This window comes from Spermophilus citellus, assembly GCF_964194105.1.
Source record: "Spermophilus citellus genome assembly, chromosome: 3".
NCBI classification, from domain to species: domain Eukaryota; kingdom Metazoa; phylum Chordata; class Mammalia; order Rodentia; family Sciuridae; genus Spermophilus; species Spermophilus citellus.
Window position 1 is genome coordinate 189855685 of NC_138184.1, and position 25819 is coordinate 189881503.

General features: G+C 38.1%; 1 protein-coding gene across 3 annotated transcripts in view; it reads right to left on the reverse strand.

The window, feature by feature from the left end:
* The window catches only part of MDFIC (MyoD family inhibitor domain containing), an 87978-nt gene extending 62757 nt beyond the window's left edge, over positions 1-25221 (reverse strand). The window contains exons 1-3 of one of the 3 annotated variants that reach the window (XM_081285677.1): positions 24943-25221; positions 24465-24657; positions 5865-5984 (exon numbers count right to left, since the gene is read on the reverse strand). In XM_081285677.1, coding sequence (XP_081141803.1) covers positions 5865-5984; positions 24465-24558 — 214 coding nt within the window. In that variant the 5' untranslated portion in view covers positions 24559-24657; positions 24943-25221. Of the gene's footprint in view, positions 1-5864; positions 5985-24464; positions 24661-24929 lie in introns of all 3 variants that reach the window. The other 2 variants (XM_081285675.1, XM_081285676.1) reach the window with 2 other exon arrangements.
* Positions 25222-25819: the final 598 nt, after the last annotated feature.

Consider the following 25819-nt stretch of genomic DNA (forward strand, 5'->3'; position numbering starts at 1 on the left):
TCATGGAAGTTGGGTAAATTACCCAACCATAAAAGTGATCTAAAACTGGAAATTGGTTTCCATTAACCACCCAACCCCTGACCTTAGGATGCTCAAAATAAAAGATGGAGGGTGGTTCTCCCAGGTTCTTGGGCAGAACACAGGTGAGCACAGATTGATGCATCCTGAGGACGAATCCCATCAGGAAATTTCATATCTGCTCCTGAACACAGCCTAATGTGTGCCATTGACCAAGAGACAAATATAGTAGTCCATTAACAATGACCACTGATTACCCACCAAACTGAAATCAAGCCATTATTTTGATTTTGGAATAATTGACAGTTAAATATTCTTCTTTTAGAGCAATAATCAAACTATATGAACTATAGCATATGGTCAGCATCTTGAAAAGAAAGATTTTATCTGAAAGCCAAATAGAGGAGGAAAAGACACTAGCAAGGCAAAAGTCAGAATGCTTTATTCCTGCAACTGTCCCCAAAAGCAATGAGCATGAAAACTTAGAAGAAAAATATCCCAGATTACCTGAGAAACTCACATCTACCAGTCTTTGCTGGGCAGTACATACCTGTGAGCTTGTTTATGGCTTTTTTTTTTTTTTTTTGAGGTGGGGGGAGAAATTGAGCCCAAGGATGCTTAACCACTGAGCCACTTCCTCAGCTCTTTTCACTTTTTATTTTGAACAAGGCCTTGCTAAATTGCAGCAGCTGGCTTTAAACTCACAATCCTCCTGCCTCAGCCTCCCAAGGCGCTGGGATTACAAGCATGCGCCCATGCACTCCTCCTATGGTCCTTTTTATATAAAGTAAATTTTAAAGAAAATGCCTGTTGAAATGTGCATTCAAACAAAAAAGCCGTGAGAGAAATTTAAAGCTGAACCTCTCTCACTGTTTTTTCTGCAACATCTAAGCAAGAAGTGCTCTAAGTATATAATCATACACCTGAGTATCTGCTTTCTTCTCCGAGTTTTACATAAAGGGCGCCTTCCCCCAAGTATTCAGTAAAGGGTGATCAGCGGTGAGTTGGCAAAGGCTGGGAAAAGAGATAATGGAGTTCCTAATAGCAGAGCCTGTTGATGTGGAGAGGAAATTCAGAGGATGCCAAGAGGAAGGTTTCAAGTGGCAGGATGAGTGAAAAAACAGGAGACGGCAGCTCCATGAGAGTGGGCACGTGTGAACCAGGGAACGGCTGGCATTCCACTGCCAATTAAGTGCTTACTATTATGAGAGCTAAAAACTCTTCAAAATGAATAAATGGGTTAAACAGAATGGGGATTACCATTTAAGTAGAGCATTCTAACTTTACTTCAGATCATGGGAATTCTGTAAAATCACAAAGGAGAGAATTAGCTGAACAAAATAAGTTTAATGGGAAATTTATTTCAGAAGAGAAGCTAAGGAAAATTTCTGGAGTTAAGTAATGACATTTAGAATTAGGAGACATTTATGTAAAAGCAATGTCCAAGGATAAAGTTAAGTAATAAGAATTTTCAGAAAGACCTAGAAAAAATCTGAGATAGATACCTGAGGCACTTTATAAAGAGGAACAAAGAAAAGTGTAAGCTCTTTATAGGAAATAATTAGGATGTAGAATTTGACCTAAATTAAAGCAAAGTATTACATATGCTGGAGTATGTGCACAGGTGTGTGCGGGTGCACAGATGTGTGCGGGTACACATGCGTGCACACACATAGTCCTTCCTACCCCTAAAGACTGAGATCAAAATGTTACTTCAGTTCCTTTTCTAGTCTAATTAGACACAAAAAAAGTTGTCTATTGCCTGTTATCAGTTTATGCATATTCTGGGTTAAAGAGAAAAATTAATATTAATTAGAGGTGTCACTTCATTGAAACGTTTATTTTACCAAGTCAGAGGAAGAGTGTTTGTTAAAACAGGATATAACTTCATATGATATAAAGTATCATATATACTAATATACTAATCTGAAAGGAAATGCCAAAACCTTAGCTAGTTCTCTCATACAAAGAAGTTTTTTTAAACTTCAAAATTTAAGCTCCATTCCAAAAATTAAATTACATACCAAAATATTTTCTCACAATATGAAAGCCTTTCAAACTGTAAAAGAATGAAAAATCATAAAAGAAATTTTTCAATTATACAATTTCCTCCCAAAAACCTCCATTGTGTTTTTAATTCTTAACTAATTTGATTTTTTTTAATTTAACAAACTTAAGTGGCTGGAATTGTCCTGTTTTAATTTGAATTTCATAAGAAAGAGAATCACAAGGCACATTCCCTCACCATATTGTGTGTGGCCTATTTATTCGAAACGTTTGATTCCATATGGATTTCTTCTCTTTTATTTATTACTTCCAGAAAGGATTGTCTCTAATAAGTTAGCAACTCAGGGGCAATCAACTTGAATTCCAAACCCTAAAAGACCACTGTACCCCAGGTCTGCCACCTGCAATATTTTCTAGAAGGACCAGGGAAGTCAAAGTGCAAACTTTTGTGTGGAATGTGAGCCAACCATGAGCTGCTAGCAGGTGGTCTACAGAGGTCAAGGTTAAAGTTCACAGAATAATTTGGAAATTATTCTCAGCTTGGATCTCGTTTATGAAGCCTGAGAATACACCCTTTAATTAGAATGCAATTTCCAAAGTAGCCACTCCCTTGACTTTCCAGAGCTCAGTTATTCTCAGCAAAGTAAAAACAGCCTCAGCACACTGACAGTGAACAGTCCCCTATAAATTACACCTTAAATGTCCAACCAAGAAGGCAGCAGGCATCCAGGCCAACAGAGATGTAAGTTGCCAAGCCTTGGTAACCACTCTTCAGAAGAGATAAAGAAAAAGCAGTCATATTCAACAGTGACTTCTTGCTTAGCAGCTGAGCTGTCCCATGGAAGCTTGGCAAAAAGAATAGGTTGTGCGTTTGAAAATGTTCCCACACCCCAGCGGGCCTCATTTTTCTGATGATCCCTCCATCCAACCAACCTCTCACTACAGTGGGAACACTAACATCAATTCCGTGAGAGCCAGCTGTCCGCCTCCTCCATGGTGCTCAGGGAGCCACACAGGACTCCTGGAACAGGAGCCAGCCCGTCCTGACTCACCACAGATGTTCTCCTCCTCCCCCATGGAGCTCTGAGCCAGAGTCTCCATTTCCAGGGCCTATTGTTATTACAAAAGACTTACTGGGCCTCAAAAATGTGCTAGAAGCTGAAGCAAGAAGAAAACACACATCTCGCCTAACCTCAAGGTAAATGAAGGCAGACATTAAGTTAGACAGAGATGGCCAGGGACTCTGTGGGGAAGGCCAAAGAGGGAAAGTCAGGCAGCTACTTAGACTTCAGTGTCATGGAGTTGGAATAGCAAGCACTATCATAATACTAAACTTTGAAATGCTGTCCAGAATAGAGTAAGGTTTAAAGATGATATAAAATATTCCACTCTGCAAATCCAGATATCTTTTTTTTTTCCCTGTAGATGCAGCAAAATAGCCTTTTTCTAGAGAAAGTGTAACTGGGGAAATAACAGAAATGAGTTTTTGAAATCTGTAATCCAAATTCAGAGTCAGATGTCACCCACAAATATTTGGAAATGCTTGCCAGCTCATGTTTCCAGCTGAAGTGGCATTACTGTCTTTGGTCATTATCTTTTGTATATCCATTCATCTGTCAGTTTTCCCAGCAGCCCTCTCAGAGGGGGTGATAAATCTCCCTATCTCTACATTCTTTCAGTGCATATTAGTGGGAAACTAAATATTTGTTCCCAAATGCTCCAGTATCCCAAGGCACTGATTGCATCATTATCTCAATAAACTATTTCCTGCAGTATTTTTGATCAGTGTCCACTTAAATCAGTATAGACAATAGAGTAATGCATTTCAAATCCATTCTCTTCTCATTTGTTTGTTTGTTTTTGCAGTGCTGGGGATCCAACCCAGGGCCTCCTGCATGCCAGACAAGCATTCTACCACCAAGTTTCATCCTAGCCCCAAATCCATTCTCTTTAATGGTTTGAATTCTGTGACTAAAACGAGCTTCACCAAAAAGCACAAACAAATTTAACACATTAACACAATTCTCCACATCCTTATGCAACACTATTTGTATTTTATTTTTGTCCTAAGAGATCTTAGTCACATTTTCCTATTGTGGGCCTTTCCTAAAAAAGGAGATTAAGGGAAACAAATCAATTAAATGAAACACAAACTTAAAATTCTGTCATCTGTTACTATCAAAAAAAGAGAGAAAGAAAGAGAGATTAAAAATAAATCATGTTTCCCAACAAGTGGAGTTAAAATTGTCTCTCATACCTCTTCTAGTTCCAACTCTGGTTACTAGAAAATCACAAATAATATATGGCAATACCTCACAAAAAGTAAGGTTTCACAACAGTACAGTTAATATTTAGATAAAAGGGGAACAATATATGTTTGGGAATAAATGTTTATTTGAAATAATGTTTATTTGATTCTTTGCAAAAAGCTATATAAATCATGTTCTTCACTGATTTCTGAGTCTCATTTCCTTCCTTCCTACTCTCTCCTCCAAACAAAAGTGTATAAAAACCAAAACGGTTCTAAAATTAAACTCCAATACATTCATTTTTAGAGCTTTTGTTCGAAAAGTGGAAATTCCCTTCTTTGACATTTTTAGTGTTACTGTTTGTTTTCTGCAAAGTTGGTCTCTCTGGGTTTTTTGTTTGTTTGCTTATTTGTTGTTTCTGCTTTATTCTGTTTGCCAGTTATGGCCAGGCATTAACCATTCTAGAGAAGAAAGAAATGTCCCAAGTTTCAAAGTAAAGGCAAAGGGCAGCACGAGAATCTCTATATTATGAAGTTGGATAAACAGATAATTTACATAAAATAAAACAGTACTTGATTCCCTGAAATGAATTCTCCTGTACACCTTGAAAAACTGAGACAGAGAAATGAATAAGAATTTCAAAAGATTTACTCCTATGCTCTTCCAAGTGTGGCACAGTATTGATCTTTACACCTACGTGTCAGCTACATAGAATCACTCATTTCATGGCAACTTCATCTGCACCCCACCTGGGAGAACTCAGTGACCAGAACATAAGCTCCAAAGGATGGGATACAGAACTTCTTACAGAATCAGCATTCTAAACAGCACCCAAAAAACGGTGGCATTTCAGGGCATTCCAAGAGTACAACAAAATTATACCAATGTCTCTGTATATATTCTACAGAGTGACTTTAGAGCAAGAGTATCAAAACAAAACACACAAATAATGATAGAATATTAATTGTAAAAAATGTTTGGATCCAGGATTATGGCTCATCCTAGCAACTGAGGAGGCTGAGGCAGGAGGATCATGAGTTCCAAGCCAGTCTCAGCAAAAGTGAGGCACTAAGCAACTCAGTGAGACCCTGTCTCTAAATAAAATACAAAATAGGGCTGGGGATGGGGCTCAGTGGTCAAGTGCCCTTGAGTTCAATCCCCAGTACCAAAAAAAAAAAAAAAAAAAAAACTGGAATCATTTGGCCAGAAACAGGGACTGTCATGGCATTATCAAGATACGACTTGTCCTTCAATGCCATCTTTCTTTTTTTAGTCTCACAGTCCACATTTACTTAGGGCTGTCTGATTTTCAGTGTGTGGAAATTACTCCAGAAGGAATAAAGTTTTCACTAAACCTCTGAATCCAGTATTTACAAGTCAATTCTTCCTTTCTAAAGAAAAAAATGGAAAATGGCAGCATTATTTATATCTCTTTTTTAGCTCTGTAATTTAAAATACTAACGGAAACACTTTCTGATAAACTCTGCTTCCTGACATACAGATTCATAGCAGAATTATATGAGACATTTAACAGAGACCATATTATCATAGACATATCCCAAATTCAAATTTTCTCCACAGAATACTTACTTCTGATAAGTTCACCACCTGAAGAAGTCCCCCAAATGGTCTGGTCTCGCATCTCTCCGTGTGTGAAGCCATTGGTAGCTTGAGTAACATCTTTTTCAATATTGTCTTTATTACATTTTTCTGAATAAAAAAAAAGAATATACATTTGTTATCATTGAACATTACATGTTTTTCTCTAATTTCTTAGTTTACAGATTTTTATTAATGTCTCCAAGTCTGTCATAATTTTTAAAAAGTAAAAGATATAGACCTCTATTGGCTACTGCATGTTACTGATTCACTAACATTTATTGAGCACCTACTATCTGTTCACAGATAATAGAGATGTTCATAGTAAAGAATAATCTATTAAATGTATAAAAAACAAATAATTTTAACATAGCAAGTGACCTGCCATGATAGAAAAATGTGGAAGTTAGATCAAAGATGAAAATGAGTCCACACAGGTCAGGTGCAGTAGGGAAAGCATCAAAGGAGAAGAGACTCCAATGAATGGTGGAGATGAAAGTTAGCCTACAGTTGAATGAGAAGTGACTGAGGAGTACAGAGGCACACCGTTCCTCCTGTAGAAAACGTAGGGGGAAAAGTCATGTATAAGGCATCCTCAGAGAAGAAGGGTATTGGGGATGGGAGGTTCATATGCAGATTCAGAAACTCTCAAGGAAAAGCCAATATGTAAGGAAATGTAAAGTCTTGTGAGGAACATATGTCAAAGAAACTGCAACCTATAACACAAGGTAAAATGTGAAAAGGTTCAGATAACTCAAAGAATTTCAAAAGAAAAAAAAACTCATCTGAATTCAGAGATCAATAAAGATGTTATAGAAAAGGGTGCATGTTGGATGGTCTTTAAAAAATTAGAAGGGTTTCATAAAGTCTAGATGGGATAAAGGTGGAAGAACAGCATAGGCAAACTCTAAAAGCAGACACTTGGAGAAAGATTTTGACTCTGTGGACTATGAGGTGCTTTCAGGGACGTATTAGGAGGTAAGACTACAAAGTTTCGATTAGAAACATAGATATTTAAAAGCCAAGATGAGATATCTGTATTTAATTCAAAAACAAGATAAATAAAGCCTAAGTAACCAGTTAAATTTCTAACAAAGCCACATATTAGAAAGATGAACAAATCTGTGCACACCAGTGGTTCACAATACCAGCTGCACTTTAATTAACTTAGAAAGCTTTTATTTTTTCAAGCAGATCTGCAGGCTCCACGACCAATAATTCTTTTTCAATTAAAGGAGAATGGACTTCACTTGGATGATTCCAGTGCACTGTGTCCTTAAGAATCCCTGGAGAATGGATACATCAGAGGGAGAAAAGAGTAAGGGAAACTTAGCAAAGTTCATAGAGAAGTTAGGGAGCATGTAATTAATAGAATGACAAGATGGAAATAAGGATAAATATGAGAAAGTAACTGGAAGTTTGCATAGATACCAAAGATGGAGTTTGATATGCTCAAATTCTTAGTATGGATTTGATTAGGGAAACCTGGAGATTAGAAAAATGATTTATTCATTTATAAGTGTGTGTGTGTGTGTGTGTGTGTGTGTGCGCGTGCACGTGCACATATATGCAATACATAGCAGATATTTAGGCATTGTGTTAGGTGAAGGGAATACAATGAATTATGAGACCTAGCCCCGACCTGCAAGGAGGTTACAATCTAGCAGATGAGTTCATCACTGGGTATTTGAATTTGCAAGCCAGAAAAACAAAAGAACAACAAAGGGCATAGTTTAAAAACAATCATCTTCCTAAACTAGATTGCTGAAGCCTTTCAAATTAACCTTTACAAATTAACCTCACCAAAAGAGTGACTCTATTAGAAGAGTACCAAGAACAGACTGTGCAGTTAGGAAGAAGTTAGAGAAACAGGATGATGTCAAGCCATGGAAGCAAAGAAAGGAAAGAGATTCAAACAGAAGTTGTTAGTCAACCATGTTAACATTTCCAGTGGAAGGAAAAAATTTCTGCACATGCAAAATTTCTCATGTACGATGGGGATTTCACAACAATTGAAAAGTTCTGCCATGAAACACATTTCAACACATGAAAATAGATGGACATGAACTTAGGACTAAATCCAGAGTCTGAGATCTCTGTAAAAAAAAAAAAAATAGGGTCTTCAATACTAAGTATTTTTAGAAAGTGAAACCATATTCATATAAATTAAAAGCATGCTAAACCAATATGTTCTAGATTTATGTAACATTTACTTAGCATTATCATAGGGAAAATGTAATCTTCATGAGATGTGTTAGTTTCAATTAAAATCTTTACTCTTTTAAACAACACCAGAAATTTTCCACTGCTACAGTCAACTCAAGGCCTTTCTGAGATTATCAATAAAAGAGATTTTTATACAAACTCAGTAGCACACATGAACTAGCTCATCAGAAGAGTCTCATATGCTCCCTGCTACTGTCATGTTGCCGACTGCCGCCAGGTGTCATGCTAGTAGGCTTGATTCAATTAGTAACTTTAATTGAAGCTGAATGAAATTAATTATATAATTTTGAGCTGTTCAAGTTTAATTCCATTAAAATTAATTCATGAAACCAAGGCATTATGAAGCATTGCTGACTAAAAGAAAATAGGTATGAATAGAGCCTCTAGACACACTTGACTCATATTTGAATCGTGTCCAATATTCGAGTGCTGAACACAGACCCTCTCGACTTGCCACTGAATAAATGAAAATGTCATGTGGTCCATATACACATGAATTTACAATTATGAAACCTCCTACTACAGGGGAAACAAAATTCTTCCCATTCTAAATATTTATTTTTATCACATTTTTTTTAAGTTTCCTTATCTGAGTAATTCTAGAATTAGATGATCCCCAGTGTCCTTTCGAGGAAAGGAAAAGAAAAGCTATCATTCTCTTTCTCATGATATTCAAGAATAATAAATTATATGCAACTACTATTACATCATAATGATTTGTCTATCCAACATTGCCTCCTTTGAAAACTAAATGTCTTGGCACAAAAATTAGTCTCTGTTTTTTGCTGTGATCCACAGCACCCAGCCCAAAGCAAAGCTCAGAAAAGGTTCCCAGTAAAATGCTTAAATTGACCTTTGCCAATTCTCTATTTGTATAAACTGAACCATTGTGAGCACTTGGCTGTTCTATGAGTTTCTCATGTATGCATATTATTTATCAATATTTTAAAATATTTTATTCATTTTCATGTAATACCCATATGGCAGCCCCTATGTGGTGGGTATTTACATAAGTCATTGAAGAAGTGCACTAGAGAACAGGATTTAATTGGTGAACAGGTATAAGATGAACCATGATATTCAAACACAGAACCAACTTTAGTATAATTTTTAACTGGGTGGGTAAGCCATTATTCATTATGATGATAAAATGTTAGTTTCTAACAACAGATTTCTTATAACAATGTAGGTTTGCTGTGTCGTTTCTGAATCCAGAAACAGAGGGCACAATCTTAGTTGAATCAATTCCATTCTGGAGATCTGTAGTTGCAATTCAACTACTCTGTGGGCAGTAAGGCGATTTCAGCCATGTACCTTTTGAACCATTTGTAGCTTTTTCTGTATGCATCTGACAGGTACTCCAACCCAATATAGCAATTTTCTCTTTAAAAGCAACCTTCATCATCTCAACAATGCTCTTCTTCTAACCAAGGATTCTTTACTTTGGCTCTGAGCCAGAACCACCTGTAGCACTCTTTAAGCATACGCAGATGCACAGGCCCCAGTCTCCCCCAATCTCCCAGGTCCCAGTTCAGGTGGTAGGCTGCTGGAAGGGTAATGTTGTCATGGCATATGGCCAGGTTTGAAGGACACTGTTCTAAGCAAGCTCTTCTCTTACACTATACAACTATTTAGGGGGGAAAAAAAAACTTAGAAGAGCATACTAAATACTCAGATACATATCTTGCTACTCATCACCTTGTCACAGGATTCCAAGTAATCAGAAAATGAAATTTTATCTAATCATCTAATTAATATAGAGCTATTTAGTTCTGTCTCCATGTCAGGACAACCATGAGAATACAAAACCTGAATTATTTATAATACTAATCAGTTCTGCTAATAGATGGGATGAAAAGAAATATGTTTTACATATTAAGATAAAAATTGAAGACACTTTAAAAATGGTACTGAGCAAAGGTTGTCACTCAGCACTGGAACCTGCCTCCAAAACCTCACACGTGGACATTCCAGTGTGCCTAGTCTGGAAACAGAAATGGGGAAAGATGTTTGGACGAGGAAAAAAGCTGGGTCCTGACAACTCATCTTCCAGCTTGGGAGACCAAACACTCACACATGAAACAATCAAGCAGCTACAAAACAAAAGCTAATGGAAACTTCCCAGGGTCATAATTCTGGCTCAAAGGCTGACCAGCTGTGCAGACACTGACTGGGCCTCGCTGCCTTCATCCTCTTCATTGGGAAATGAAGGTTGAGCAGCATGGTTGCAGAGGCCTTTCTGACCCTCAAATTCTATAAGTCAGACTCTGCACAAGGCTGAACAATAGAGCCCAAATCTCCTCTACACACTGAAATGTGTTTAGAATGGAGGAGAGCAAATCATAGCAAAGCCTTTGTAAGGCATTGAATTTGAGTTAATTCTCAAAGAAAGTGACAAGCATGAATTAGGCAAAAAAAAAAAAAAGTCAAAAGAAAAATATAAAGGTTCTAAATGATCAATTTAAATACAATATATCCTAGTCAGAAATGACTCTCTATCTTACAAAATCAATAGCTACTTTTTGCTATTTTTCTAAAGAAGAATACAAATGGTAAGTATCAGTCCTCTCCAATCTTGATTACTCTTGCTGAGGAAGAATGAAAAGATTCAAGTAAACAGAATTTTCACTTAATTTAAAGTTCTATAATATTTTACCTAGCTGGCATTATCCAAATTTAAAACTTTGGTAGTATCACTTAAATAATTGAGGAATCAAGTAATTGAATGGTGATTAACAAGAAAGAAAAATCTTTAAGAGCCTTAAATAAACTGGATAATAATTTATGTAATACAAATATATATAGTTTGTAATATATATAATAAAAAATAATTTATGTAATATAACATACGTGTGTGTGTGTGTGTGTGTGTGTGTGTATACCACAGAAGAGCCACACAGTTGGTATGTAGTTGTCACATAAATTCTTTCACTGAAAGAAAAGAAATAATTTTTACAATTACAATACTGTCTTAGAAGTTTTCCAAGGACTTGAATATATAGATTTATTTGATCTTCAGAACCATTAATGATGTAATGAGGATAAAAGCATTAGCTCAATTTTATTGATGAGAAAACAGAGTAAGTCCCAGTCAGATATCTGGTTGGAAATAAGATGATAAAATACAGAGATGGAAAGGATCTGTAGCTCAGTAAATTTCGTATCCCACCCAGCAGAGAAAACCTGAATACAACATCCAGCCCTTCTCCAACATGTTAAGGAATGGCACCTCACAAAGGAACACATTCTATTCTTGGTCAGTTCAGTGCATGAGTAAGTTATTCTTTATTTTGCACATAAATCTGCCTTTGGCTAATCTATAACTGGTACTAGTTCTGTCTTTTGTAGGCACAAATGGTAAATTTAGCCTTTTCTATATGATAACTGCTCAACTATTGAAGATGGATATTTTTTCTATCAATTTATAGTAAAGCAAATACATTATCTCAATAGCTGAACGCTTTTAACAAATAAAAGTAATGGAAGAACCTAGGAATGGTTGCTTCAGGATAAAATGCACTTGTCAAAGTTATTACATGTAAGTGCTTGATTGAACTTTAAAACAGGTAAGTTCTGAACATGACATAGTTTTCCAAGAAATAGGGACAATATTGCAATTTAAACGCTCAAATATATGAATTCTTCCAGATGAATAAAGTAAGTTCTCATTAGAGTCTCTGAGACAGAAATGCTACCCCTAAGTCCTTCTCTGCACAGGGTCTGAAATCAAGGTGCTTGGGCCACCACTAAGGATATGAATTCTGGGCAAATTAATCTTTCATTTTAAAATGGGAATTACAACAGTATTTACCTCGTAAGGTTGATGTAGAAATGACCCTAACCCAAGAAAGCAGAATGAGCGGGCTGGGGATGTGGCTCAAGCGGTAGCGCGCTCAACTGGCATGCGTGCGGCCCGGGTTCGATCCTCAGCACCACATACAGCACTACATACAAAGATGTTGTGTCTGCCGAGAACTAAAAAATAAATATTAAAAATTCTCTCTCTCTCTCTCTCTCTCTCTCTCTCTCTCTCTCTCTCCTCGCTCTCTCTTTAAAAAAAAAAAAAAAGCAGAATGAGCAAGGGCTCATTCACAGTGGCTACTATTATTACATTAAGTATTATGACATACAGCATATTTTAAAAACCTGATAAAAACAAATCACAGGGAGGCTGTTGAGGGAAGTATCCATTTAGTAATCCCTATATGAAAAACCATTGCAAATGATCTCTTTGCAGACTGAACAAGAAAATGTTCTGTTTTCTCTGAGAATGTGTGCTATTTTATTTTCCTGGTAGACAATGTAAGTCTATATATAAAAATATTGCTTTCTTTTTAACTCAAATTTATAAACAAAATTGAATCTATATCTCTACCTTCTGATTATTTTTCCCAAGCTTAGATCTCCTAGGATACCCACATTTTCCATTATTCTGTTTTAATCTTTTCTTTAAATGTACTCTCATAAGCCACCTCAAATATTCTACTGAACTAGGCAAAGGTGTGTATAAGCTCAAACCAATCATCAAATACATTTTCTACTTGTTATCCATATTTTATTTGCTTACTTAGTAAAAGAGTATATAAATGAGGGTAGTTGGCAGAAATCATTACAAAGCCTCATAAAACTTAATCAGTATAAATCTATTTTACAGAAAGGAATATAAGTAACTCTCTTTCTGCATAAATTTGGGGATTTCTGCTTGTTAGGTCTCATACTCTTCAATTAAATATTTGATAATAATCTATGACAGATCATTTATAATCTGCAAAATACATATATTGCTACTATTCAAAACTCTATACTTCCTTTCTCTATAAACAAATTTGCTTTGAACAATTTTATTTTTACTCTTCCATCCAAACACCAGCATTATTACAATCTATGTGCATTCTAGTTTATGGAATCTCAAGTAATCTCAGACTACAATCTCTCAGAAAAGTAAAAAACTGAGTTTGGATTTTCCCAGAGGCTCAAAAATGTGGAAATTCTAAAATGCTCCCCAAATGTAACCTTTAAAAAACCAAAGATAAGGCAGTTTTCAGTAAGACCCTTAGGCTTTGGAATTTCACTTCTTTACTGATCCAAAAAAAAAAAAAAAAAAACCCTTGAGTCCCATGACCTTTAAGGAACAAAGCAAAACTAACCTATTTTGTCTAATGTTCTAAAATGGATTAAAATCTCAATGCCTAAAGCATTTTTAACAAATGATTGAGCATGGCCAGAACATTCCATAATTTTGTAAACACAAAAAAGTTATTATGCAATTGCAGATATATTATAAATGTTTGTTGAATGGTTAAATGCTTCAATCAACTTAATTTAATGAATTCATTGCTACCAGTATTTTGAAAAGTGGTTAGAGTTCTGAGCAAGACTTAAAATGTATTCCTTCAAAGGGCTTCTTATCAATTTAGAAGCTTAGGGTGTGATTCAAAAGAATGTGGAGGGGAAGAGACATTGACTTTATCAGTTTATGGATTTGAGGAAGAGGAAGGCATATACACAAGGAAAGTATAAAACAATTACAAAATAATCAGAACATACAATAGAATATAAATGTACAAGAATAGGTACAAAATGTTACAATTGTCGAAAATATATCAGAATAAATCAGGGCTCTATATAAGTGAGGGGAGGAGTAGAAATTCTGCAACTTCCACGAAAGAAAGGAAGGAAGGAAGGAAGGAAGGAAGGAAGGAAGGAAGGAAGGAAGGAAGGAAGGAAGGAAACAGAAGGGAAGTTAGATAACATGATTCAGGGGACCAGAACACATTATCTCAGTCATCTTAATCCCCAGTACTTTTTAAGTTGAAACTAAGTTCCTGATGCTAAGAATATCTTTTCAGGATGACTGACCCACAGACACAGAAACTCCTACCTCCTTAAATCCAGGTTCAATTATGTTTACTCAGCCAATAAGTATGCTCATGCTAGAGCCAAACATTCATAGGCTTCTGGAATCTGGAGTTATGCTCTCCGCCTGGAATAACCTGATGACATGAATTTAGCACCCAGCAGCCCAAAGAGCAGCAGACTCACGTTAGGGGTAGGGAAATAGCTCAGAAGAAATAGCTTACTCCACTTTAATTATTCAGAGACCTTCCTCACATTTGGCTAAAATCCACTTCCCTGTCCTTTTCACTGATTCATCATATTTTGCCTTTGGAAAAACCAAACAAAGTAAACAAATCAAAAAAGCGAGGTCTCACCCTCACTTCAAAGCACTGTGGTCTTCTACCTTCTTGAGTTAAACAACCTCAGTTGAATGGTTTTTCAGATGTTTTACATTTTATTCACTCTTAAAGGCAGGAGAGTCTTCCTGATCTTATCTAGAAAGCTATCACAATAGAGTTTGTATAACTGGTGGCTGAATTCCAGACACCAAGTCTATGCAGCTCCCTTAATTAGCAGTCTATGTGCCTCATTCTACCATCTTCCCCTTTTAAACATGAGGAAACACCCATCTTTAGTCTTTCATGGAGTCGTTCTTATAAGTGCTGCTGTTTAAAAAGCATTTCTGTTAACTCTCAAAGAGTTATCTGATCAGGAACACTTTCTCTCTCTGGCTTTCTGGTTAAGCACAGAAACCATCTTTATTTGGTTTTATTACAAGAATGATGGCCAGTGAAAATCAAAAGCAAATCAAAGGGGCTGCTTTAATCCATAAAGGAATTTCAAAGCTATGGAGATTGAACTTGAAGTGAATAAATAAGAGAGGTCGGAGAGAATGGTTTCCAAGAGGTAAAGGCATAAATAAGATAATAATGAGTAAACTAGTATTGTATTAAAATTGATTTCTTAGACTTGAGAATGATAGATATGGATTTGGTTTTAAGTCCCTTCTTAATTCTCATAGATGCCCAATCCAGAAGCTTCTCATTTCATTCAGAAGCCCAGTCTTGCATCTTTTCAACCTTGTCCTCCCTGGTTTTGACTCTGCTAGCATTCTCTGGATTCTCCTTTAAGCCCACTAGAAAGCTATCTTTTTGTGATATGGTCTTTGCAATCTCATTAACTCCACATTTCAGTTCCTCCAGCATGAGAACGTATAGATCCACTATCCTGGATAGATATATCCTATGTGGAGGTACCATCTTTAGCCACTGAAATTCAACACTCCCCACAATTTGTCACTATGCTTTTCTCCCTGCCTGTTCCTCCGACTATGGCTTGCATCTCAGTCCATGATAGTTACAGAATCAGCATTAACTGTATTTCCCCCTTAATTCCTGTTGCAACATTAATCAAGTACTAGATCCTGCTACATACACCTTCCAAATTTCTCCCAAATCTGTACTTTTATCCCCATGTCCCTGCCAATGTCTCAATTTCTTTCCTCTCCAATCAGAATTACTTTCACATCAGAAAGACTGAATATATTGCTCCTTAGATCAAGAATTACACTCATTTGCACATTGATGGTTATTTTCACATAGTACATATTTTATATTGTAAACTCCTGTGCTTGATAATTTCACCTTCTATTTCAAAGACAAACAGTAAAGCCTTTCCAAAATCCTGCATGTTGCTTGGGTGATGAAAGAAATAAGAACAAAGTAGGTCTATGTTCATAGAGACCCCAGAGATCAGAAGGGCATCCATCATGAAAAAAGAGCAGGAGTGTGCATTTGAGAAAAGATAGGAAAGAGAGGGGGCTGGTTCCTTCATACTCTGCCACTTAGCCTTGAGTGCCTGTCACATACTCAACCACATGTTGCGTTATTTTCAGTGCTCAACTCTGCACAATTAAAAAAAACAAAACAAAAAAAAAAACTACAGTCTGAGTATTTTTCAGCTGAGTTCACTAGATGCTCAAGCCCAGCAAAAACTAACTCCTTCACATCCTGAGATTCTCTCCCAACCTCTAAGTGTATTAGCTCCAGAATGATATCAGCAGTTTGTTGGCAACTGGACATCAACTAATTTGTCATATGTTCTTGTTGTAATCTTGAATTGATATTTAAATAAGGGATTGCAATTTAATTTGCTAGACATTCATATTTCATCCTCTCTCAATTAGTTTACAAATTCCTTCAGTGCACAACAATGTGTTATACATTCTTAATCTTCTCAGGACCCTGGACATAGTAGATGTACATAGTAAACACAAAATATATTTGTAGACAGGGTTTTCCCTTTCAAATGTCTTAACTGGAAAACATTTGTGTTACCATAAACATCAATTTCAGACTTTATTCCTTGGACTCCTTTAGAAAAATAGGCAGAAAGGCACATGTATATGAATCATCTTACTTCAGATCATGTGGGTGTGAATCTGAAAACAGAAGTACACTGGGAGTAGAAACCACAAACAAAACTGAATTCATGTTACACTCTTTTCATAGTTCCTACTCAGGGAACCCAAAGTGATCAGAATGAGCCTACACAATGGAACACATAACTCAGTTTCAAAGACTTAAGGTTCAAAAGCTTTCCTCATTCAGGACATGCACGCTAATGAGAAAAGAAGTTATTAAGAGTTTAAGTAACTTCAGGAAAGTGTTACTGGCAAGACAGAGAGGGAGAAGAGAGAGAGACATCTGAAACACTGACTCATATACAGCATTGAGAGAAAAAGGCTACACCATCTTCGATTTACTCCAATGAATCACCAACATTACACTATCCAAAATCTAGAATCTAGACAGTCCAGAATCAGTGTGCTCTTAATAAAAACTGATTAAAGTCTTTTAGAAGTAGAAACAGAAATAAGTTGATTTATCTTCTGCCTTTATCACAGGGGAATAATTACATTATCTCAGAAAAACAATTTGATTGAATTTTCCTCTGTTGTTTGTTATTGTTCTAAGTAATCTTCCATTTGCAAATGGCATAACATTAGATTGGGTCAATTTATGTTTCCTTATTTTCACCCAATCTTTTATGACTATAAAAATATAATACTAGTAAAATAACTGCATTCTGTTATTCGGCTTTCTTTCCATGAAATTACCTCAACAAGAACCAGGAAATAGGGTTCAAAGTAACAGGAAAAGCCCTTACACACCCAAAAATTCCATGCCTTCCCTAGCAGCCCTGTAAAGGTCACTGGATCATATATATTAAATTTTTGTCCATAGACTAACCAAACTAAGCAAGCAAGCATAATCTTCTCTGACCATAAATTTTAGCTTGCCATTTGTATCTCTGGGCGCTCTGGCTCCTCTACCCCTCCTGGAAAACAAGGTCAGTTAGTACAAACAGAGTCTTCCCACACATGCATGATATCTGTCCCTTGTCCTCACATTGTTTCCACCCTGCCATCATCCAACCCTGTGCTAATTTCAAAATCCATTCTCTCTGCTTCTGTTCCCAAGCTCCCATGTGCTGTTTCTGAGAAAGGCAATCAACCATGATAACCCATATCCACTGGAATTCATGTCATTCATTCTTAGGTAAGCCCCCGAGTGTTACTAAGCAGCCTTGTTTGCTCCCAATTGACTCCCTCTTAAGTTCTTCACTCTTCCAAATCTTCTCCACCTATCTCCAATCTCTCCACTCATTCTAACCTCCCTTGCTTTCAGCAAATGTTACCATCTACTTCACTGAGAAGACAGAGGCCTTCGGTAGTCTCCTTCTCTTTTTTAGATCAGATTTCTTCTAGATTATCACCAATCACTCTCTCCCAGCACCATCTCAAAAGGATACATTGCTCTCTTTCCAAAGACTGGTAAAGAATTCCTTCAAGAATTTTACTCTTTCAGTTACAAAAACCCACAGTGCCATCCTTCCATCCCTCTCCCTGTCACCTTTGGTCTACTTCTAGATCCCCTGGCTTTCTTCCCATTCATGTGGAGGGAGAGTGTTCACTCCATCCACTCAACAGAGGCCTTCCTTACATCTGTTTCTCTTTAACGACAACAACTTTTATTATATTCCATAACCACCAAATGTCCAACACTTCTGTGAGGAATCATTAGGAACTCTTTTTGTAGTTTGGTGGTTGTTGCTGTTATTTTCACTATTCCTCCCTAGAGCACAGCCATTCCTAAACTTCAGTCTTCAGTCCTCTCCCTCACTCTTGTGCCCACTCATCAGCAACCTGATGGTAAATTCTTGGCCTCGGAGTCTAACCCTCACCACTGTCCTAGTTACAAATTCTCATTTCCAGCTGCCTATTGGCCCTCATGATTAAGGATGAGTTCCCTGGAATCAGCCTAGTCAAAAGACTCAAGTGGGGTGCAGTGGTGCATACCTATAATCCCAGAAGCTTGGGAGGCTGAGGGAAAAGGACTGAAAGTTCAAAGCCAGCCTCAGCAACTTAGTGAGGCCCTAAGCAACTCAGAAAGACCCTGTCTCTAAATAAAATACAAAAAGGGGGGGTGGAGATATGGTTCAGTGATTGAGCACCCCTGGATTCAATCCCCAATACCAAAAAAAAAAAAAAAAAAAAAAAAAGGACTCTACAGCTCCTGATGTTTCTACTCAGGCTACAAAGCAAACCTATGTATTACCTTAAGTTTCTAGCTTTCCCCCATCTCCCATATTAAATATTTTACCCAATCATATCAATTCAGTCCATCAAAATGTGAGCAATGTGAATCTCAGGAGATTCAAAGATGATCAAGTAAAAATTGATGCCCAAGAAGGCTCTTGACACTAGCTAGAGCTCTATTCTGCTTCTGTTGTTGTTCCTAAATCTATTTCCTTGGTTCCTCTTTGACTGAGGCTGCCCTAGGTCTGCTACTTTTTTGGCAGCCCACTGTAATGGACTTCTCAAAGATTGCCATTTCTACCCTTGCCCCTTTCTCCAAGTGCCACCAGGTTTATTTTCCTAAAAACACGTTATCAGGTCTGATACTTCCCCCTTCTCAGAAACCTTCAATGGGCTCACCACTGCTAACAAGAAAAATGTTCTTTTATACATAAAAAATACCATTTCCTCAGCAGGGAACCAAGTTTCCTGAAACTGACTTTCCCCTATCTTTGCACTCATTCTCTGTTCCTCCATATGGACCATAAAATGTTCTTGGTGCAGTACCCAACATTCCACATCTTGCTTTCTACCATCCATCTCCACAACACTGAGTCCTACAACCAGCCTAGTTAGAATTAAAACTTCTTCTTGAGGCTTTTCCAAATCCCCCTCTAATGGTACTTTCTCTCTCCAAAGTTCTATCCTCACACTTTCTTTGTGCCTCTATTATAGTACCTGTTTCTACACACACCAGCCACAAACTCAGGTCTCACCATGTTATCCCTTAGAACATTTCTGCACAGTCATCACCTCAAACAGCTCAACCTCTCCAAATGTTCTCTTAAATTTAATTCCTTCCTTCCTATCTCCATTCCCACCTCCCTCCTTCCTCTTATTAGTTTTTCCCAAGTTACATTCTTCTCTTCTTCATGTGATTCTTTTTCTTCAGGAATAGAAAATGAATTTGCCATTCTGATAAGCCTTGCACTTCTAGAACTAAAGTTATAAAATGAACATTAGTTCCTTTACAAACAAAAAAAGTTGTAAGGTGCTTGAAAATGCTCCTGAATCCTCTTCCAAATCCAGACAAGTCACCTTCTATTTTTCTAATTAAGCCCGTCCTTTCATAATCATTCATATTCAAAAAGTGTTTTAAACCAGCTTCTATTCACTTTAATTTTGTTCTTGGTTATTTATACGTGGCTGTCAGAGTTGCAATACTAATTTCTCTGGGATTTACCATTATAGACATAAAAATTTAATAAAATATAATTCCAACCATCTTTTGAGATTTATTGTGGAGCTAAATATAATTTATCACTGTTTCTATGAGAAAGCATAATCCAGATTCCAAAAGTCTAATTTGCAAATGAACACAACTCATGTGGATATTCAGGACCATCACATGCTGGGATCTCCAAAGTGTAGGATAGCCGGACAAGAATATCTACTGAAGTCGTGAAAGAAAGTATTTAAATCCCATTTACTTACTATCTCATACTTTTTAACTTTTACTTTGTACTTCTCTTACCATGTTCAAAATATATTTTATTTTAGTACATATTGTTTTGAAAACAAATCAGCTTTTACAGGATGAATTCTCTGAAGTACTTTGTGTATGAACTGGTATATGTGATAAAAATTTGAAGAGAATCAGCAGAGAGTTTACTTGGAGTGATATGATTTAAATTTTGGTAGCTGAAAGGAAATTATTTTAGAGCTTTTTGAAGACTTTCCCCTCCAAAAATTAACATAAAAGGATTATCCTGTTCATAAAATCCATCAATACAACATGTCTTTTTACAAGTGCCTCCAAATTAACAATTCTCAGCTAGAATTAATTAGAGAACTCCTGGAGCTTGTTTGAATGCAGATTCTTTGGTTCCACACCCTGAGAATCTGATTTTGTAAGGCCAGTGTAAAGTAAAAGATGTCAGTAAACAGAGAAAGAGAGGGAGAGAGGGTTAGGGTTAGGATATCTCCAGCTGAACACTGTTCACTGATGACATTTGGAGCCAGATCATTCTTGGGTGTGGGGTTGTCCTAACCTGTGCACTGAAGGATGCTGAGCAGCATTACTGGTCCCTTCTTACTACGAACACACACTCCACTGCATCAGGACCACCAGAGGTGTCTCCAGAGAGAGGCAAATGTCTCCTGGAGGGCAAAATCATCCCCAGCTGAGGACCAGGAATAGAAACTGTCCAAAGATAACACATTTTGGGAAATGTCATCCTTAAAAGGATAAAATAATATGACAAAAGTAGAAGAATACTGATGTGCATAAGCATATTTTATATAAATTGAAATAAACAGGCTTCCCCAAAAGGAAATCTGATTAGCCACTATAAACTCCTGACAACTCAGCTAAGCTTCTAAGTCGAAGCTCTTCTTATGTAATTTCAACTTGAAGATTCTCTCCCTAGCTTCTATTTTAGATTATTTTTAATTAACTTCACTGGCATTTTGCATCCTGCTATGAAAAGTCCGCCTAATAGTCTCAGAGGACTCTCCCAAGAGAGAAGAGTGCATTAAATCACACATTATCACATTAAAGTATATTCCAGCACTCAAGAGTCCAACAGTCTACATCTTGGCAAATGCAATGTGGTGGGGGTGGGGACAGAAACAGGCTCAAGTGATTCACAATATCCAAAGCCTATTAACTGTGATGCATCTACCCCAGATGAAAAAGTTGTATTGATTCTCTACTTCAACCACATTCATCACAATGACATATATTTTACAGTGTGTGCTTTTACCTGATCTCTTACTTCTGTGTATGGGACCTTGGTCAAGTCACTTAAATACTTTGGATGCCCTTTCCCTCACCTAAAACATGAACACCTTCTACTAAATTATTTCTCAAGATCCCTCTAGTTTACAAGTCACAAATGCATGAATGAAGCAATTAATTACAAGTCTCTTTCAATTATACAAATTCTAGTAACTACTGCACCAAAGCTCAAACGCTTAGATTTTCAATGTTGTTTGATAACACAATGACTTTTAAAGTGCTTCTCAAAAAAGAAAACAAAAATGACAATTGGAGGATCCATACGTAAGACTCATTCTGTCTCAGAATCCAATGTGGTCCAAATTGTTCTTCACCTCTCAAGGAATTTGTACTGAATCTTCACATACGAAGACAGCCCAATATTTTAAAAGTTAGTCATAAGGCAAACACCTATAATCTCAGCAGCTCTGCAGGCTGAGACATGAGGATCACAAGTTCAAAACCAGCCTCAGATTCTTAGAGAAGCCCAAAGCAACTCAGTGAGAACTTGTCTCAAAATATAAAAGGGCTGGGAATGTGGTTCAGTGGTTACGCACGTCTGGGTTCAATCCCTGGTACAAAACAAAATAAAACAAACAAACCAAAAGAAAACTTACTCACAAATAGGGAAATCATTTTAAATGTCCTGTTTACCTGTTTACTTTCTAATTTCAGTAATATAGGTAACAAATCACTCCTGACAGGTCACATACCCTGCAGGTGTAGTTGTTTTGTTTGAACTGCACAAAAATTAGACTTAGTAATTTCTAAAACTTGCAAGTTTTAGAAATGGAGAAATAACACATAAAAATCCAACTTCCAGTATCTCCTGAAATATCAGAAGTTATTAACTCACATGGCAATGATTGGTTAAAGCTAAAGAGTTTGGCTCTCCAGTTCTCTGAAATCCCATTGCTTCCTATTGTCTGACACCTGTCCTGGTTCCTTCTTACAGCCTGGAGCATGTGAGCTCATGTCCTTGCTCTATAACAATCTTTGAAATACACAGGAGAGATTTCCATGCTCTCTAATGCTTTCAAAGCAATAGCAAATCGCTCAGAATCACAACAAAAATGCAGAGCATTTTAAGAAGCAGAACTGTGCTCTCAATAAGGACACCTTTTCTAATTCCTAAATCTAAAAAGTAGAAGGAACTATACTGTAGGATTCTCAGCACCACCTGAAAGGATATAGAATGGAATGCTTTATTTGTTGGGGAGTACAGACTTGTGGATCTCTAAATTACTTCCAATTTTAAGGTCTTATGCCTTGGGATACAGTATGGATATCTCTTTGCAAAAATACTAGATATGTAAAAACCATCTATGTTTAAGTTCATACTTGCAAATTTGCTTAATTTTTCATGGGAAGACTTAGTTCACTTCCTTCTTTATTAAATGTCATTTTCTGTTAACTTTCTTAAAACATTTTTCTCACTGACCTACTCACTCCAAAATAAAGTTTTTTAAATACACCTTACAAAAACCTACCTGTTCAAAATACAATAGTTTAGTAGATAATGAAGATTTTCTTTTTTAAAAAAATCAACCTTACATCTATAATTAAATAGATCTCTATTTTTTAAAGTTTTCAGAATTAAATGAATTAAAAGAAAAAAAAAGCAGTGTATGACAATGTTCCTCTTGAAGCTAAGGTAATTTTCTGATATATACATTACTAGTTTCCAGTCTGAGAGCCTGTGTGTTACATACAGCAAAGGTTCTACTTCAGGCCCTTTTAGATGCCCTGCTTCTTAAAGTCAGATCACATGCACCAGGCAGCTTTGCATAACACAGGTGCATTAAGTATTATTGCAGATTCTTCCAGCTGATTTTAAAAATGCATACTAATAAAGTTGAATACCACACATATTAACTATTTCCAAATCAAATTGTTTTCCTTGGATGTTTGATGTTGATTTTTGACATAATCATTGTTTAACAATAGTGATTAACAGCTCAAGTGGGAGCATAAACAGCCCATCAATGAGTAGATATGACTACTGAGGGTATGCCTAATGACAGGAAAATGATTGTGTTGACAATACAATGTGTAGAACATGGGTTGCTTCTGGGAAAACATATGTTTATCATTCAAGTTCTCTGCTTTTCTGCAGCTAATCATTTTTATTTTTTCTGTTTAGAAAAAAATGAGTCACTCTTTCAAAGCAAATGATAAATGTAGTTCAATTTAACAGCCCTGGATGCCAGAACATTTTAATTTAACCATGGATGTTTCCTGCTTTTATCTACTGTGGCTTGAACATTAACTTCTTCTTTTCCATTTTTTGGTAGTTTAAAAAAAGAAAAAACAAAAAACCAAGAAATTCATTACATTATTATGGGGGTAGGGGGTTGCTATCAGATATGCTTAAAGTCAAGACTGTTTGGTATATTTTAGAGCCCTGGAAAATTATTTAGTGTTTATCAGTCTCAGAATCCTTTACATTAAAATGGTCCTTAGAGAAAAATGTATGAAAAATGTAAGACCCAATGAAAACATTAAGGATATTACCTCCAAGAGAAGAAAGATGTTGTCTAACTTTGTTAAAAGCTTGTTATGGAAGTTCCCAAGAAACAGTAGTATTTTCTCTTTGGAAGAACACAAAGGATCTAATTCATTCTTGGAAAACGTTTCTTTTAAAATACTTGTTTATTTCAAAGCAAAACAATTATTGAAAACATACGCAGGAGTCGTTCCAAAGTAATTGGTCACAGAAACCTGGATTATCAACCGGATTGCAGAGTACCCACAAGGAACAGATGAAAAGGAGAGCGCACACATGTTCGGGAGCTGGAGGCCATCCCGCATCTGAGGACACCAGGACTGAGGACACCTAGAGAAGTGCTTCCCAGCCCACACCTCTGAGTCTTAGGCCCAGAAATGCACATGCTTAAGGAAGAAGCAATCCTGTCATCCAGTTTCTCCGCAACCAAAGGAAGGGGGAGTGGAGGGACCAGCCCATCCCGCCCTCCTATCCGGTTGTTGATCTAGGGCAAGAATCCTGGGCGAACTCGCTTGAGTAACGCGAACTGTGCAAAAGTTCACAACTATGAGATGGGAATGGGTCCTCAGAGCACCAAACCACCCTCCCCATCAGTACACCGGGGACCCAACTTTAAAACGCAACAATGAAAAAGAAGCTCACAAGTTGCGAGCGCGCACTCACCCTGGGCGGGGGAGCCCAGCCGGCCGCCGCCCGCCTCGGCCGCGCGCTGCGGCCCCGCGGGCCCGGGAGCCAGGGCTTCGCCCGCGCTGGACATGGGCCGTTGCACCAAGCCCGCCGCGCCGCCGCCTAGCTCGCCGCCCCGCGGGGCGCACGGAGGAAGGCCTGCTAGGTGTCGAGTGCAGGGAACCGACTGCTTCTGGCGGAAAAAAGAAAAGAAAAAAAATGTTTTTAGAGAAGAGCACACTCCGCCTGCGGGACATTCCCTCCCCCTCCGCTTCCCTCCCTCAAACTCCTCCCCGGGGAAGTTTTGATGTGAAACCTGCGAGGAAAACTGCTCAGAGTACAGTTGACAGCGGCCGAGCCCGGGGGTGTTGGGAGGGGGCTGTAGGAAGAGAGATCCGGCGGAGGAGAAGCTGGAGGAGGAGGTCAGACCCCTCCGGGTCCCGGCCGGGGGCCACCACCTACCTCGGCCACCTACCTCTGCATCCCCCTAGTCGCTCAAAGCCCCTTCCTCCGCCTCCTCTTCCGCCCCGGAAAGTTAGCGAGGCTCTGGCAGCGGCCGCATCTCGCCCTGGTGGCCTGACGACGGCGGCGGCCGCCCCTGCGCGTCCCTCCCACCTCCCTAGGGCTCAGCCCAGACGTCGCAGTGGCGGCAACTGCGGCAGCGGCGGCGGCTCTGACTCCGCGCACTCCGCCCCTTCTTTCCAGCCAGCTCACTCTGGCCAGCTCCTCTCCGACGAGGACTTTTGCCCCCCTCTGTCTCTCTTTCCCGCCTTCCACCACTCCTACACTCCTCTCAAACACTTCTCCCTCTGTTGCTCCTTTTCATCACATCCGGATCGGGGAGGACTCGAACTCTTGGCAGCGGGCCCTGGGCTCTGCAGCGCGCTCCCTCCGCTGGGAGCTGTCTGGGTCAGGAGGCCAAAGCCGGACAGGGCTGGCGCGTGCTCCTCACTCCAGCGCTGCGCCCACCCGGGCTGGGAAAAAAAGGAGGGAATGAGCAGTTTTCTGGCTGACCAGTCGTCCCCTCTACCCTACCAGGAATGTCACCCAACTCTTTGTTCCAATCCTGACCCCAGACCACAATCTAAAGGAGTGCCCCCACGGGAAGTTGAAACCTTTAAAATGGACTAGGGAAAACGGCAGGGTGGGGGGAACCCACATATCTAACTTTCCTGGTGGGACAGGGAACAAGTGAATTTGAAAGCTTGGCTCCAGCTGAGCGTTTAATCTCAGCCTTATTTTTCATTTATTCATTTCGGTCAAACAGGATCCATGATCAGGTAAAACCGGTTGCGGTTGCATGAGTCCAGTGCAGACATCTAGGCAAGCAAGGTAGACACCCTTGAGGACAA